The sequence below is a fragment of the Trichoplax adhaerens genome, genomic scaffold, assembly GCF_000150275.1.
Source record: "Trichoplax adhaerens TRIADscaffold_32 genomic scaffold, whole genome shotgun sequence".
Classification (NCBI taxonomy): Eukaryota; Metazoa; Placozoa; class Uniplacotomia; order Trichoplacea; family Trichoplacidae; genus Trichoplax; species Trichoplax adhaerens.
In genome coordinates this window covers 492215-510075 of record NW_002060972.1, presented here as the reverse complement: position 1 = coordinate 510075, position 17861 = coordinate 492215, and the positions used below count along the sequence as shown (strand labels likewise).

General features: G+C 35.0%; 2 protein-coding genes across 2 annotated transcripts; one reads left to right on the top strand and one right to left on the bottom strand.

Annotated features, from left to right (window-relative positions):
• Positions 1-1334: 1334 nt before the first annotated feature.
• On the bottom strand, positions 1335-2342 carry TRIADDRAFT_33290 (uncharacterized protein; the record flags this gene model as incomplete). Its single annotated transcript, XM_002117898.1, has 5 exons — positions 1335-1460; positions 1599-1706; positions 1786-1878; positions 1957-2042; positions 2225-2342. The coding sequence occupies 5 exons, from the start codon at positions 2340-2342 to the stop codon at positions 1335-1337; spliced, it is 531 nt and encodes a 176-aa protein (XP_002117934.1).
• Positions 2343-3446: 1104 nt separating this feature from the next.
• Positions 3447-16991, top strand: TRIADDRAFT_51147 (uncharacterized protein; the record flags this gene model as incomplete). Its single annotated transcript, XM_002117915.1, has 17 exons — positions 3447-3499; positions 5740-5765; positions 13037-13041; positions 13857-14040; positions 14148-14364; positions 14459-14588; positions 14676-14807; positions 14899-14961; positions 15054-15108; positions 15184-15260; positions 15323-15486; positions 15577-15703; positions 15816-15979; positions 16080-16200; positions 16334-16507; positions 16618-16728; positions 16818-16991. The coding sequence occupies 17 exons, from the start codon at positions 3447-3449 to the stop codon at positions 16989-16991; spliced, it is 1977 nt and encodes a 658-aa protein (XP_002117951.1).
• Between the last annotated feature and the right edge of the window lie 870 nt (positions 16992-17861).

Below are 17861 nucleotides of genomic sequence, written 5' to 3'. Positions count from 1 at the left end.
TGCACAAATAGACTTATACCACAGTTTGTACTGACATATCGAAAGTTGTAAGATTAATATAGTATTGCCGCATTTTCTACTATTGCTATATTTAAGATATGATCACTTTTTCGGTCATATATTATGTATTGTTATTATTGTAGGTTTACCTGTTATGATATACAACAATGTTGATTTGTTAGTGTGATATTAGAGTATGTTTTTACAATAATTGTTGTTATTTGTGAGACCTTCCGCAAGTTAGATTATAAGCTTTATTATGAAATGATCGTATTAAGTTATTAACTTTGTTTCTCATAGTAATCAGTAGGTACCTTAATTTATTTACGCTAAACTTGTTTACTTGTCAACAGGGAAAGAGAATGCTATATAAATGAGCGTATATCTTGACCTCGTGGTGATTATTTCCCTACTCTTCCCTCTGACTATTGTCTATGTTCTTTAGGTTTAAACAAACGTGGTCGTTCAATTTCTTCTCTACCCTGTACTCTAAGGTTTAACCCTAGTTACAAATACCGATGCTTTGTGACAAGTATCTTCCTATGGCATAGAATAGATATGTTGAATTGTAAGGACTTTTAAGTTTTATGAAAGTTTAGTGCAGATTTTGCAGATACGTTACGGCATAATCCGCCGTTAAGGGTATAAAAGCCAGAAGTTTTAAGGAATGTTGATGCCGAATATAGTACAGTGTACCGTATATCATGGGCCATACTGTGCAGTGCAGTAGAGGCATATAGACTACTACCGTTGCTGCAGATACATGAAGCCGCAAGCTAATGTGACATTGATGTTAAGTTTTAAATAAAATCTTTCTATAGTAATCTTGAACTGATAATATAACCAAGGTATACCGAAGTAAACTTTATCCTTGCTGTTACAAACAAAGAGACTTGGAATAACCAAATGAATGGATTTTATTTTAGGCAGTGTATAACGTCAAAACTTAGAAATAATGCAATTATTGAATATCTTCATTGAAAACAATATAAATCACTCATGGAATAGTTAGCAGCTTTCATGCAAAATATTTTGTATTTATGTAATTAAGATACACCAAGCGATGCAGATGCATTAACATCAAGAGTAAAGAATCTTTACTCGAGAAGGAATAGATGGAAAAACATCTACAATTTAATCATAGCGATACAGTGTACTGTACTTCTAGTCCAGTAGATTCAAAGTGAACAATAAAAACTTGAAATACACTAGAACTGGATAAGCCTACTTACAACTGCGGTCAACTGTAAGACCAATACTTATATTTGCCTACGGCTAAAATAAGCTCTACATGAGCAATATATAGATATTTATACATTATGATGCAATCGGAACTAGCTAACAGCAACGCTCACGTTGTCAAACACAGTCTTTAGAAGTCTAGTAACAAAATGCATGCTTTCATCCCCAGCAATAACGATATCATATTGTGCCATATACGAATCTAGCAGTTCGTTCACCTAAGCAATATGCATATTTTTGAGTTTAGAATGCTATTAAATATTGGCATGCAAGTGTCATTAATACATATTGTAAACGCTATGTTAGCCAAATGCATTATGTAAAATCTAAGGTTTCAAATCAATTTATACATTTACCTTTACATTTAGGAAGCCAATAGAAACTTTATTTCGTAAGTAATCAATACCATCAGCCATATGTAAATCACCTTCCGTATCGCCCATCAATATCAAATTGTCACGTTCCTGTATACGATTACAGAAAGTAAAAGGAGTTAACATTCTATCATGGTAGGATTCTACCAAGTATGATGATTTTCATTACTTTATTCTTTATAAAATAAGATGAATTATGCTCCGAAGCTCTAGTTTTATTAAATGAATGAATAACGTCTTCCTGGAAACCGATAAAATATCCCTATACAATAAAAATTGGCTCGTAATAAATCGCATGTAATCACCATCAAATTTAGAAGACGAAACGTGCTAAACTTACATCGTCATTATAGATCATCACATTTGACAATATTTCAATATTGTCATGGAATGTCGATTGCTGATGAAACCCTTCTCGGATAACATCTAACTCGTTACGCATATTTAAATGTTACAATAAAGAGAAATGGTTAGCAGCTACCTAAATGCCACTGTATGTACTTTATTCAACGGGATGAATGAATTCGATGCGAAAAGATAAGAGTTATTTTATAGAAAGCGTGAAATTAGCTACTAATTCCGGGTCTAAGAGGTAATCCAAGCCTCACCTCCTATGCCAGCTGATAATATTAGCACAGGGATATTATGCCGTTCCAGGACGTCCATCAGTTCATCCATTCCATCTCTGTAGTGTAAATAACATTGAAAATAGTAAAAAGAATGCATAAAATTAACATTCGTTTAGAAGATAACATTAAATGAACATGACTTATAGATTTTTAGTTACATTACCGTAAACGTATACTAGACGCTTTCAAAAGCTTGCTCAAATCATCTCTATGAATATTTGCGCTAACCATCAACTTCTCTCCCTCTTTCCACCTAAAGATGTAAAATCATATTTTACTCTAATTAATTATAAATCATCACCAGAAACCAGCGATACAGCGTGAAAGTAATTAAATTAGAAAACGAGCAGGAATACAGTTTGCTGTAAACGTTTGCAATCCATAATGCTAACCATATTTCCATATGGGCTATTTTCTCTTCAAATGTGTATTTACTAAAACATAAAATACAAAATTGCTGTCCAGTGTGAAAATGGTAGCGTTACAACTGGTTTTAATGATACGAAATAAATTTGTAAATATGAAAATAATTTTACTCTGAAATTTCAATGGCATAGTAATAATCTCTCAATGATTCGGCCTACAGAGCAATAGAAAATGATTAGCAAAGAAATACATAAGAAATATGATCCCTGTAGTCTATACTTGACATAAAGTGTGTTATTAATTTTGTGCATTTAATCCATATGTAAGAGGATTGAAATCTATAAGTAATTAATGTTTATATAGAGTATTGATTGAATCCTTCCATGAAAGCGTAAGGCAATTGACACAATCTGGACCTATGTAATGTTGCAACATGGTAAGATTAGTCTAACCGCGTCTCTTATTCTCTTGTCAATGAGCGGATTACTATCAAGAACGCCTACATAAAATAAACCGAGTTCGAGTTAGTAACTTCCAATTTTACATTAAGAAAAACAGTTCAATGCCATATTTGAAAATAATTGATCGTTTTTCAATGACAATATCGACTTTGACATTGCAATATAGAATATGTTAAGATAATTATTTATAGAATACAGTAAATCCAAATTCAATTGCTGTACGTTAGCAAAATTTTCACATATCCGCTGCAATTATAACCAATGAATACATGATCTAAATGTATAGACTTTATATTAATATCATCGCTCTTTGTACACTTGTACTTTTGAAGGTATAGCTATATAAATTATTCTGTACACGAAGCAACATCAAAATGCCCATGACATTACCAAAGCTTGTGGAAGCGGATTTGCCATTGTACATACGGTATGTTAAAGTCCTATCGTAATCTGTTAAAAACTAAAATATTTATGATAACGTTAATTAATTATTTGAGAATCAGCCAAAGTTTCAAAATAAATTGAATGGATAATTATAATAGGTAAGTAGTGAGTTATTCACAGTAGCAACATTTCAGTAAAAACCTAGTCATCTGAGATTGTAACTTTATTCTGTCATTACGGTACACAATCGATTTTATTCCATTCAAGACTATTGTGTTATAATCGATTTCTTAAGATATACGATTATCCACTTCAATATCTCTAAGATTACATCCTTAACGATAGGTAGCTAAAGCGAAAGGATTCATTAATGCCATACCAACCTGAAATTTCTCAGTCCCATCCTTCGCTATCATCAGTAATCTGGCAATAGTGCCTTCCACGTCTTTGCAATGTACAGTCGGATGTTGCAAGAGATTCTGTAACTGCAGTAATTTATGCATTCATTACAAGAATTATGAATACTCTACTACACCGTGGCGAAATGACTGATAACAACGAATTGCATAACATGGATAGAATGAAATAAAAACTATCTACACGTAGAACATCCAAGTACTGCATGAATTCCAAGTTGAAAAGGCACAGGCAGCATCAGATTTATGAGGCAGTACTGTACTGTAGAAAGTCAATCAATTAATCTGTATAACCATGATGGTTCTTCCGATATTGGAAAAATTCGAACCTACTCCATTATCTACGATATCGTATATAACATACCATTGTAGCCGTTGCAACCCTTGTTCGACAGCAGGCTATGATCATGCAAAAATAGCAATTCTACAGCACGACAACATCACTATCTAACTATGAAAGTCCTGCTTACATAAACATTGCTGCAAAAGCTTTCAGTTCGGTACAGAATTACGAGTTGAAGCTATCGTAAGCTACAATACGTTCTACAGCTGGTAAAAAATAAATCCAGTAGGTGGCGGTGTCTACAGATAGAGTTACTTGCGTTATGATAGCATCCAATATTGATCCAACTGTGTCATGGCATCGCCGTTAAGCCTGTCATGGTGATACGAGTAGTTTGAAAGATCCAGTTGGATTGGCGATATTGAAGCGGAGTCTACAATACTGTATCATTGCAATAGCTTAATTAAGGCATCACATGGAGAGGAAGGATTGCAGATGGCTGTGGAATTGATTGATAGCAGTAAAAAATCTTTATTGCCGATTGGGTAAACCACGATTCAATTGGCTACTACACCGTGGATGGTTGTTGATATTGACTGTATAGTGTAGAGTCCACTCGACTCCATGTTTGAAGAGATCGGCTAGTTGACTGCAGTATCAAAGCAAATGGTACACCACCCTCAGTCCAAAATCAACTGGGTGGATGTCCATGTTCTCCTTCTCTTTCGTATCTCATCAACTGTTGAATCAACATGTTTATGGACTACAAAATACCATTTTCAACTGACTACAGCCAATCATTGGGTCATTTGGACAATCTCATCCATGGATCAGTCGTGAACCAACTATCAACGATAATATCCATTTCTATCCTCGATCATCTCGGTACTCATTCATACGTAACAAACATTCATGTTGACTAGCGTTATCCGGTAGTCTATTCATTGACAGGATGATCTCTATGCAGGATTATACCAATCGATTGATGTTCAAACGATTAATTCATCTTAATCAGACTACAATATCAAACCTGATTGTATAGTAGTGCGGAAGGACCGTCGGCCATGATTCTTTTTCAAGGTATTGTAAAAGGAACAGGTAGCAGTAGTACAATGTAGCAGGGAATCGTCTACACAACAGTAGACAAATGCAGTCAGTGGTCAACAATTTTGACCAGCAGAGTCTTGGCAATCTCGGAATTCCATCCCAAGCCACACCCTAAGTTGTCTTGGATTTTGCAACAGTATGAATTGCTGTAGCAGGAATTTCCTGTTTTGGACACTTTATTACTAATCGTATGGCAAAGCATGAATCCGATGACGATTAAATAGGCTAAAGATCATGTTGGCGACTGTATACTACCTACGTGCTCGTCGCTGCCGGAATGGAGATATAACAGTAGGTACAGTAGGAAAAGAAAGAAAGCACTGGTTTCAATCCATCATGGACGAATACTACGACAGCTGATGATCGCTTTCAAGACTAAAATGGGGATTGGCTTAACCTAAAAAGCAAGCATATACAGTACAGGACACTGGAATTATTTGGATCTCTTTTTATTTTTGACTTTCCTTTTTCATGCAGTGTACCGTCGTTGACATCAGTCCCAGGTGTGCCTACTGTACGGTGTGCTGTAGACAAGAGACTCTTCCATTTTGAAAAAAAAAGATTGTCATGTCACTGTGTAAAAGGCTCTCTTCTCGACAGTGTTGTGTATTACTATCTCCAGTTAACACTAACAAGCGCATCAAAGTTTGGTAATGCTCTCAATCAGCGTGGAAAACAAGAGATTGTACACGTAGTTGAAGTTAGAGTAAAATGAGCTACTAACTCCTATTTTCTCTTTATTGCCTGCATTGAAAAGCGCAAAGCTTCTACGCCGTTCACACTTTGAATAACGGATACCAATTTTGAGTTTGTAGAACAGTGAATTTACTAGTACAATCGAGCCATGTAGTACAGTATACAGTATACAGTACTAGTACTGTGGACGTTAGCCAGTTTTAATGAACGAACGTACTGTACAGTACAGTACGAACGTCCAATTTGAACGTACCAACGTACAGTACACTGTACATACAGTAGTACAAACTATACAGTACTGAACTAATAATTAAATTGTCATGTCTCTCTGTTAGGGTCTGTGCTGTACTGTACAGTGTACACTGTACAGTACAGTATAGTACAGTACATAATACTGTATACTTGTACTGTACTGTACACTGAGTGTACAGTACATAATACAGTATATTTGTACTGTACTGTACACTGTACAGTACTAATAATTACATTGTCATACAGTACAGTACAGTACTGTATGACTCATGTCTCTCTGTTTAGGGTCTCTGCTGTACAGTGTACAGTGCACAGTATAGTACATAATACTGTACGGTACTGTACAGTGTACAGTACTAATAATTAGATTGTCATGTCTCTGCTGTACAGTGTACTGTACTGTACATAATACAGTATATTTGTACTGTACAGTACTGTACTAATAATTACATTGTCATACTATACAGTACAGTACAGTATGACTCATGTCTCTCTGTTTAGGGTCTCTGCTGTACAGTGTACAGTATAGTACATAATACTGTACAGCATACTGTACGGTACTGTACTGTACAGTACTAATAATTAGATTGTCATGTCTCTGCTGTACAGTGTACTGTACAGTGTACAGTACTGTACTAATAATTACATTGTCATACTGTACTGTACAGTACAGTACAGTACAGTATGACTCATGTCTCTCTGTTTAGGGTCTCTGCTTTACAGTGTACAGTATAGTACATAATACTGTACAGCATACTGTACGGTACACTGTACAGTACTAATAATTAGATTGTCATGTCTCTGCTGTACAGTACAGTGTACTGTACAAGTGTACATAATACAGTATATTTGTACTGTACTGTACTAATAATTACATTGTCATACTGTACACTGTACAGTACAGTACAGTACTGTACAGTACAGTATGACTCATGTCTCTCTGTTTAGGGTCTCTGCTGTACAGTGTACAGTATAGTAAATAATACTGTACAGCATACACTACTTGTACTGTACAGTACCAATAATTAGATTGCCATGTCTCTCTGTAATAAGGGTCTCTGCTGTACAGTGAGTTCTTTTGCTGTCCCGTCTCTTCTTGATTTTTAGAGCGCAAAAATCAATGTGGAGTCTCTTGTAAATCCACATACAAAATGGCTCTGAGGAATGACCTCAAGGCAATCAGCCCACACACCAAAACAAACAACGGTCCAACTCATCCATGATGTAACTAGACCTGAGAAAAGTTGGCTTCTGTCAGGGATTACTATAGAAAAAGTGTAAAATAACCATGAGGAATGACTATTTTCCTGGTCATGCTACTCTAGGCTAGCACCAATGCCGTATACAACACAGTACAAAATCAAGCAAGCGGCTAATTCTATGCAACCGAATGCTTGTTGTAAATTGAAATCAATGATGATGCTCAAACACAGTTTAAAAAATTTGAGGTACAGACTCTTAGAATAATGTATCATCGTTTAAGCTATTGGCGCTGAGTACAGTATCTGAGTCTTTAAGCAGATATACAGTTTTATGGGTTTTATTCGAAAATAAATCATAAAAATTTTCACTGATTTATCTAGAAAGAAATTCTACACCTTGTACATAGAGTACAGTACAAACCAAACTCGCTACAGTACATCCTTTCAAATGTACTGTACACCTTGTACATAGAGTACAGTACAAACCAAACTCGCTACAGTACTGTACATCCTTTTAAATGGGTTTGTACTGTACAAACCCACAATTGTCACCCCCTGAGTAGAGTAGAGTAGAGTAGAGTTGAGTACAGTACAAAGCAAACTCGCTACAGTACATACTTTCAGGGGGTGACAATTGGGTTTGTAAAGGGTGTAATTATTATTACAATAAGAATTGGAATTACCGACTCACTGTCCATCTTCAACAACTTGGAGAATCCATTTTATCCGCAGCAATCATGGAATCAAATGGACATTTAGCCCGTCAAAAGACGTCTACCGACGACGTCATTGCAAGTATAACAGAAAAGATTTACCGAATGAATTCTGTCCCTGTACTCATTCCATCGAAAAATAAAGGAAAATCCAGTGACGTCAATCGAATGAGGTAAGGCAATAGGATTGGCATAAGAACGCCCTGTAATTAGCCCCAATAATCATACTGTACGATGTCACTGACGATGGCCGTACAAGTGACGGTGCAACCCTTCCAGGAAAAACTCTCCAACGTCAAAATTCCATTTGCCTACAGTATGTTGACAGTATCCAATCATGATTTCTGCAAAGTGTAATGGGATGGAAGGATCTTCAATGCGACCGGGATACAGTCTACATGCAACATAGCAAGGCAGACTTTTCAATCAATAGGGTCTCTACAGTACAGTAGACATGTTCTACTCAGTGTAAACGCTTTCCTATCCATTCTAACATCATTCTCGTAATAGCGCTATTGGCTTGGGTCTCATTTTCAAATGCAACGTCGACCTTATGTATTCCAATGAGGACTGTCATCTGTACCTATTTTCTCTGTAGATTGCAATTACTGTACTTTGTAGAACACGGTAGGACGCAGCGACAACGATCATTTCGTCCCATATTGGAATCGATCTTGTCGATAATACAGTAGATAACCTGATACTCTATGCTCATCAACAATTCAATTAAATAAATAATAAGAATAGAATAGAATTCTTAATGTGATTTATCCCACTTTTCCTAATCAATCATGTCTAGGCTTTTACCAACGCTAATCAAATGCGATAGCATCGCTAGCATAAAGGATCATGATGATCAAAGTCATACCAACAAGATTGCACCAGTGACATGTTGATGCTTTTTCAATAGACTCACAGGATAGTTGATCATATACGTACTCTAGAAATGAATATCAATCGTGTATCTCGATCTTGATGTACACAAATGCCGGTATAAATGTTCATGTTGATTGCAACCATGACATCAGTGGAGCGATAGAGCCACAAAACTTGGAAGGCTACTTTGATCTGTTAATGACATCGTGGTAAAAAGAATACGTGTAAACTTGATTACCAACATACAATTTGTGACAATCTACCATCAATGACGATAAAAGGCTTTCAAGTTAACTATCAATTGGGCTGTATTTGTATAATTACATTTGACTGTAAAGACTACTGTGTTGCCGCCTAAACAAGTTTTGACGTAGAGAAAGAATAAAAGTCCCCTTGCCCAATATCTTGTTTCATAGAGTATTGAAGTTGATTTGCCTTCTCTCGCACTACCACATCGAGCAGTGAAAGAGCAGTATTGGTTTGTCCACCTGTAAAATCAATCAGTATTGAATTTCAAGAGGTAGTTCCCATTTGCTTGTGCCTTCCAGTAAAGCATCATAGAATGTACATCGTATGAGCTGGTGACTAAAATTCTTATCATTTGAATATTGCATTTGAAAGGCTTGGATTCCATGCTTTTCGTAGTTCTACTTATGCACTATTTCATGAATACTGATTTTACCGTATGTTTTGCTATACGTATTCGTTGGACTGCAAACCACGTTTATCGTAAATTACCGATGCATAAATTACTGTTTCCTTCCCACAATGGCCTTGGAAGAAAATCGACCATGCCTTTTCATCTGCCGATCCATGCTCCTTATTCACAACAATACAACATAGCTGGACTTAAATCAATACATTGCTTCATTAATTAAAAGTATCGGTAAAACTTCAATGGAAACAATTTAAAAGGCATGGTAATATACACTTATACAGTACTGTAGGTCAAATTAAACAATTCCAAGTGAGTGTACAGAAAACATAACACAAAGTGTAGGCAAGTTTATCATAGCAATGCAATCATTTCAATGTGGAAGTGCTAGGCTGCCATACATAAAAATACTGTGATTTAGAGATACATAATGATACTGTACAATAGACCCTCCATATAAAGTATGATACTGTATTTGATGGCGATGGCTACATGGTAATTTGTTATGGTTTGGATTTTAGAATAAACATTGCTGCTTTGCTATGGGCTACTCAAATAAAAGATCCTTTTAATGAAGTAGTCCATGACTGGACGCAGTAGCTGCTAAACGAAGTCGTTTCTTCCAACACGACATAGTTATAAAGTGACTCATAATTGCACCAATTTTTAGACTTCTTCACCTATAGTCTATACTTACTTGCTTAGTAGAAACAACAATCGAACAACACGCTACTTATTCAGTAGTCTATACTCAACAGCACAGTCGACAACTGTGAGTTGCCAATTTATTGAATTAATTCAAACGCGATTCCATGTGATCTATAGTAGGCATATCGCTTGTAGTCACAACCTGATTGTATCCAATGTTCCAGAACTGTAATGATGATGATGTAGTCAGATGTTCATGAACTAAGAATTTCCATTGGTCAATTGAAATTGTCTAATGACCAGGTACTGTCTATCAGCGTTAACCGCGACATCTTTTCCCACATTGAAATATCTATTTGGCTCGCTAGATGTGAAATGTCTTTATGTCCACACGGCCATTTTTTTATTGTGTATCCCTCCCCCTCCCCTCCCCCGGAACATTCCATCTTCTGCGGTATAAAGTACTGTACAAAATGGAAAAAGAAAATGATATGCATGCACGTTCAATCAAGCCTCCATGGAAGTGGATCAAATTGATGTACTGTCGATGTAGCCTAATAAGTCTAACATTCAATTTGGGACATGAAGTTTTGCATTTTTGCTAATTTTCACATCAAATTGATTCCAAATGGCTTCATTTATCTACAGTACTAAGTCCAATTTCGTCCGCTCATTTGTGATACTGTGTACAGTACTGTAGTACAGTACAATGTCAGTCAGAACGCTGATGCATCGACCATTGTACTGTAGTAGTTGTTCATTTTCACTTCGGAGTCTATGCTTATATACAATCGATTGAGACAGATAATCAAGTGGAAAAATTGATATATATATAAGCACGTATAGAGGAAATGATGGGATTAGTCTGCAGCTGGTGTTGATATAAAGACGAATGGCAAGCCGTAGATAGAATTGATCCTGTAGAGTCGACTCGTAGACAGTTTTACATGGGATGAACTGGTTATTTTAGTAGGCAAATCAATGAGTTTATCCACTAAAGTTGGCATTCGATGCTGGCTAATGTAATCCTACTGGATGACTATCGATCGTCCATGAAAGCAATTGAAGAACTATTCTTCTTATTAATGGTCATCATTCTCAGTTGGTTCTCATTTTTTTACAAGCAAACAACTCATTTGGTGACATTATTAACATTGAAGTCTTGCATCAGCTCACATTCAAAGCGGGAAATTCTATCATGACTGAACTCAATCGTGAACTTTTATTCTCTGATCATTCGATGTATGGACAAGATCGTAGTAGGTAATGATTGTCTTAATCCTCCATCGACACAATACACATTCAATATGCAGTACTGTAGATCGGATACAAGTCGATTGATATAGCTCCACCGAATGGCAAGCATTGTCGTTGCTAATCGATTTGAATGATACTCAATCTTGAAGACAAATTCCCTCATCTCATAACGTACTCGCATCTTCTCTTATCAATAACCAACTTATATACGCTTTGCGTTAGTATGGAGAAATCTTTCCTATTAGAATACCACAGCTTACAATTCGTAAAAGAGAGTACAGGATTGAATGACTCTCTGCATCGCCATCTTTCTAGACAGTACAATAGCGACGATTTACTGTAATGAGATACAAAAGCAATCTTGATTCACCAAGGAGCCATATTGGATCAAAATAACAATCTTGAACAAGGTTACAATTGAAAATGGAGTATGGGTGAAATTGAGATCCGACTACTTTTTCCTTAATAATAATAATTATTATTATTATAATAGTCACTTACAGCAATCAATATCCATTAGCAATATTGTACAGTAATCGCCTGACGACATTTTTTTTCAACTTCATGTCCATACAGAAAGTACAATAAAAGGAATTTCCATCATCTCTCTTTACCGATAGCGTTAGCAATAATAGTGCTCAAAGGTGTTTACCTTTTACGCGCTATTTCGTATACAATTTGGTGACACGACATGCAATACTTTTGTTCAATTTTAACCTTCAAGCTGAATAGATGGACGAAGATACAGTAGAACTAACACCAACCAACAAGAAACAATAGACGCAGTAACAAAATAGAGTTCTTCATTCTATCGCTTAGATAAAACTCTTTCTTATTCAGTTGATGAGACAACGGTAAAATTACTGTTAAAGATTGTACTTTTTTTTTTATCATCGATATCAGTCCATTTTCCTTTTTACAATTGTATTGATAACAGTTTACCCAAAGTGTTTACTAAAGTTTTACTTTGGCGTATACAATTCAATTTGAAAACTTTGCAAAAATCTGTTGCCCCGCCGTATTCAAATGATCGATTTTCAAGTCGTCAAATGACAACATTAGCCCTTTATTTGATAGAGGATGTAGAAGCACGTGCATGTCTGTAGTTCTACGCAACAGATATCTTTTCTATGGTCACAGGGACTCCTACGTTTGATCAAAATCAATTCCACACACCAGACAACTCCAAAGTAATGTTATTGTCAATTAGAGGATTATTTGCTTATTCTCTTCAACAGATAGTGCGCGATACCAACATACCCTACGTATACTAGAGTATTCAAAAACTAAAGTTGTTGTCATCACACTTTTAGAATACCGCAGAAGACAATCAAATCATGTCCCACTACTCATCACACAACGGTTGCATACTTGTGTTGTCTACTTGACTACTAGTTCAAAGCAGCTCGTCTAGGGTATTGCGATACGATGGAAAAAGTCATTTCCTATCTGTCTTTTTAAAACTTTTGATAAAGGGAAGGTAGAAAAGCCTAAAATAAATGAAGCATGTACTGTATTGATTTAGAAACAATTACTTTATATCACGATATGCTAATGGAAACCCCTTGCTATGCGTTCAAATTCAAACTTGTTATCCTGGTGTAACCAATCAAGGCCTTTAAGTAATAGCTCAATTCAGAAGGATGCGTTTGTTTATCCGATGCAATATTTCTAGAAAGTAAACGTTTAAAATTGACTGCTTGTGGATCATTCTTTCCCTTGCTAATACTATCACCGTTTGTAGTTCTACACCGGATGCTTCCTTATTCGAAATGCCGGATGATGATATCGCTCAACGTCAAATTCATGAAGATGCTCTACAAACTACTATGTTGCAAGCAGGAATTAAAGAACTAGAATTTAAGAATGCGAAAGATGAAGGTATGAATGGCAAAACTATTGACATGTGTATTTCTCTGTTCATTGATTGTGTTATTTATGTTTTGCGTAAAATGAAGTTGCCTTACATTTCTCAAAATTTTTGAATGACTTTCCATTATTCATCTGATGAATGATTTCAATTCTAAATATTTACCAAAAAAATATTGAAATAGTTCTAATCGACGAAATTTAAATAATTTCCTTTGCTTAGATTTAGCTAGTCGTTATCGATCACAGTGCAATCGCGAACGATTTCTAGATTCAACAAAATTTCATAGAATTCATGTTGACGAAGACGAATGCAGTCACTCCGGTGTAAGTGATAATAACACACACTTGCGTTCATTTTGAATACAACCATTTAGTTTAAACAAATCATATCACCGCTAATACGATAATATTCTATCAATACAGATATTACTGGGAAATCTAGAAGAGGCGTCAAGCTTTTTCGTCAAGGCATTACTTATTCGTCAGAAGTATATGAAAATTAGCAGGCAAAGTTTCTGCCGTACTACCGAAAAGGCACTAAAAACTTATGTTGATAAATCTCTTGAATGTATCGATCACGAAGATGTTGCTCGCTCAATTTGTGCCGGTACATACCAAACTAAAGGATGATCGTTATATTCAAATAAAATAGATTCGATACACAACATCGATGCTATGGCCATACTAAACCTTATCTTGTGCTTTATACATTAGGATTACCGACAGAATCTTTTGAAGATGTAAACCCCTTCGATATCGAATTTTTACCAGATAATGGTAACGTTTGTAAAATAAAAAATGGTATTGTCATGGTCTATGAAGATAAGGATGCATTAGAGCGAGAAAAACCACTAGACTTGAAACATCCGGATGTACAGGAATTTGTTTCGGATAGAAACGTTCTGTTAGCTTTATGTTCTCATGGACCAATGTAAATACGAGTATTAAGAATGATAGGCGTTATAGGCATTTAAACAAGTCGAAAGCGCTGTACTAAGATTTGAATCATTTTTGAAATTTTATAGAAAATCATTTGCGTATCGTCGAATGTCTTTTCTCGAATCACGATTTAATTTGCATGTGTTACTAAATGAAACAAATGAGATTGCAGCTCAAAAGCGAGTTTCACATCGAGATTTTTATAACGTCCGAAAAGTAAGAAAAATGGGTTTCTACAATACAATACGTATGTCTCTCTATCAGCTGGTAACCTAGGTCCATTGTATACCAATTTTTATATAGGTTGACACTCACGTTCACGCGGCCTCATGCATGAATCAAAAACACTTACTACGATTTATTAAGAATAAAATGAAAAATTGTCCGAACGAAGAGGTCTTGTTTCGTAATGGAAATGTGATGACCTTGGAAAAAGTAACAATTTTAATATAGTTTAAAGAATATATTTATCTTTACTGTAGACCTCGAATTTGAACGTTATTTTTTAACTTTCACGCTTCGTTAGGTTTTTAGGAGTCTTAATCTTACGTCATATGACTTAAGTGTTGATAAGTTGGATGTCCATGCGGTATGTTAATATATATATATCTTTTCAACAACTTAGCAAATCTTAATTATCTTGTTCTTAAGTTGGATATAACCATGATATTCGTATTCTAGGACCGAAACACTTTTCATCGATTCGATAAATTCAATCTCAAGTATAACCCTATTGGTGAGCTTGTTACCAATGTTTCGTTACGCTTAAAATCAGCTAGGCTAAAAATGAATAACTTCGCAACTTTTACAGGGGAAAGTCGATTAAGAGAGATATTTTTGAAAACTGACAATTACGTCGATGGAAGATATTTTGGAGAGCTAATCAAGGTATTTAATTTCCCATTACCTTTTAATTGTATCACTTGCTCAAGGATATTTCGTTTGTGTAGGAGGTTGCATACGAACTAGAAGACAGCAAATACCAAATGGCTGAGCCCCGCTTATCAATATACGGCAAATCGAAAATTGAATGGGATAAATTAGCTAGATGGGCTGTGAACAACAGCGTGTATTCAGATAATGTGAGATGGCTAATCCAAATCCCTCGTCTGTAGTAAGTTTTAGCGTTCAGTAAATAAAGCATTTTTAATTGTGTCACTATATTAAACTAATCTTTACATTTAATATTGGTTCTAATAACTAGTAACATTTATAAATCCAATAACCTCCTCAATAATTTCCAAGAAATGTTGGATAACATATTCACACCCCTGTTTGAAGTCACATGCAATCCTAGTTCTCACCCGGAATTGCACCGTTTTTTGCCACAGGTTGAACTCTTGACAAAATATTTTAATAGATTTTAAATTATTTGCATACTTTAAAGTTCGATAATTGAATACACTAACGCAATCTATGTTTTCATTCGTATACGTTATACAGCTAATTGGCTTTGATAGTGTAGATGACGAAAGTAAAGCTGAAAACCATTTATTTCATGAAGATAGCCCATTGCCAAATGAATGGGATCTACCGGAGAATCCTCCATACTCTTATTATTGTTTTTACATGTTTGCCAATATTACTGCGCTAAATAATTTACGAAAGTAGGTCACCTTAACTCTTTGTAAATATAAAACCTAATTATATATGTATGTATTACATTTGAATAGAAAATAATCGCAAAATTCGTTTATACGAATATAGGCAACGTGGTCTTAACTGTTTTATGTTTCGACCACATTGTGGAGAAGCAGGTTCGGTAGAGCACTTGATGGCTGCTTTTATCTTAGCGCAAAATATTTCTCATGGTTTATTACTGCGAAAGGTATAATGAATATTCAATTCTATAAATGTTATCTTTAACTGCGTGTGTGATATGCATGTACATTTATTATCATCTATCGAATCTTAGAAATAACTTGGGAGTAATATATAATAATTGTCGGCTTTCCTTGCAGGTTCCCGCTTTGCAATATTTATATTATTTGGCTCAGGTGGGCATTGCAATGTCACCTTTAAGTAACAATTCATTGTTTCTGAATTATCATCGAAACCCTCTTCCATCGTATCATGCAAGAGGGCTAATTGTATCGATTTCGTCTGATGACCCTCTACAATTCCATTTTACAAAGGTATTTAGAGTATCAATTAATCCCTCTGTTTATTTTATATGAATAGTAAAATCACTTCCATCAAATAATGCCATTCTAAACATAAAGCGAATATTCTACCTGTTGTTTAGGAACCTTTGATGGAAGAATATAGTATTGCAGCACAAGTATGGAAACTTAACCCTTGTGATATGTGTGAACTGGCCCGAAATAGTGTGTGGATGAGTGGTTTCGAGCACAATGTAAGATAATAATTAAAAGTCGAATATTTTGTAATTACAGTAATAGATTGATAATGTAATTGCAACACCATTTTGAACACCTCCAATAGTTGAAGAAACATTGGCTAGGAGAAAATTACCTGAAAGAGGGTATTGAATCAAATTCTATCAGTTGCACGAATGTCCCTGGTATTCGTGTGGCCTACAGACATGAAACTTTAGAAGAAGAGCTGTGTACAATCTGTGATCCCCAGATTAAGGATCATATTCCACCTCATTCGTAATGTTAAATCTATTGCACATTAATTCAGTTTGTTACTTTAGCTACTAAAAATATGTGCAACGGGAAGTGTTTTTTTTACCTTAAGAACATTTTTCATTATGGTCTTTATAATCGGTAACGGCAATTTCTTGATCCTTTAAATTATATCGTAACTATACTGTCATTGATGGCTGACCAAAGTCGATTTCAAAAGTAGTACTTATCCCATACTAATTATATGTGGTTGCTACTTATTGTTTACTATCCCTTATAGTTTTCAATTAACGGACAAATGACTCATCACATATCAAAAACAGTCAATATACCCATTTAATCTCACATTATTATTATTATTATTCATGTTTGATAGTTTTATTTATATCACTATTTAGTTGTGTCTTTACATTGATATTGTACTCTTTTTATAAACAGTTTATAATGTACTGCATTAGAATTTATCACTATTGAAGAAATGTATTAATAATGTTTGGCGTACATATGTATTACTGAACGTCACTCAAATCAGGTGTATCCATAGATTCGGCGGAGCGATGGAATATAACACTCAGCCTCAACTTGATTTCTACCGTAAGATTACAAATATCAATTTTAGAAGTTTATATTTTACGTAAGCTAATATCACCGATGGACTTAATATATTTATAGACTGAATTTCTTCTAGCTAAGTCTTATACGAAATAAAATCGATATATTGCAGACAATAAAATTTTATTGAGCTATCGATCACCCGGTTGTATCTTTTGCTACAGTATGATTATAGGTAATGCATTAATCAATATGCAAAATATATTTAACGAATTTAATTATATTATCTACTTTCATTTAATAAAAAACCCTATCAATTAAATAGCTTATCCTACAATGCGTCAAG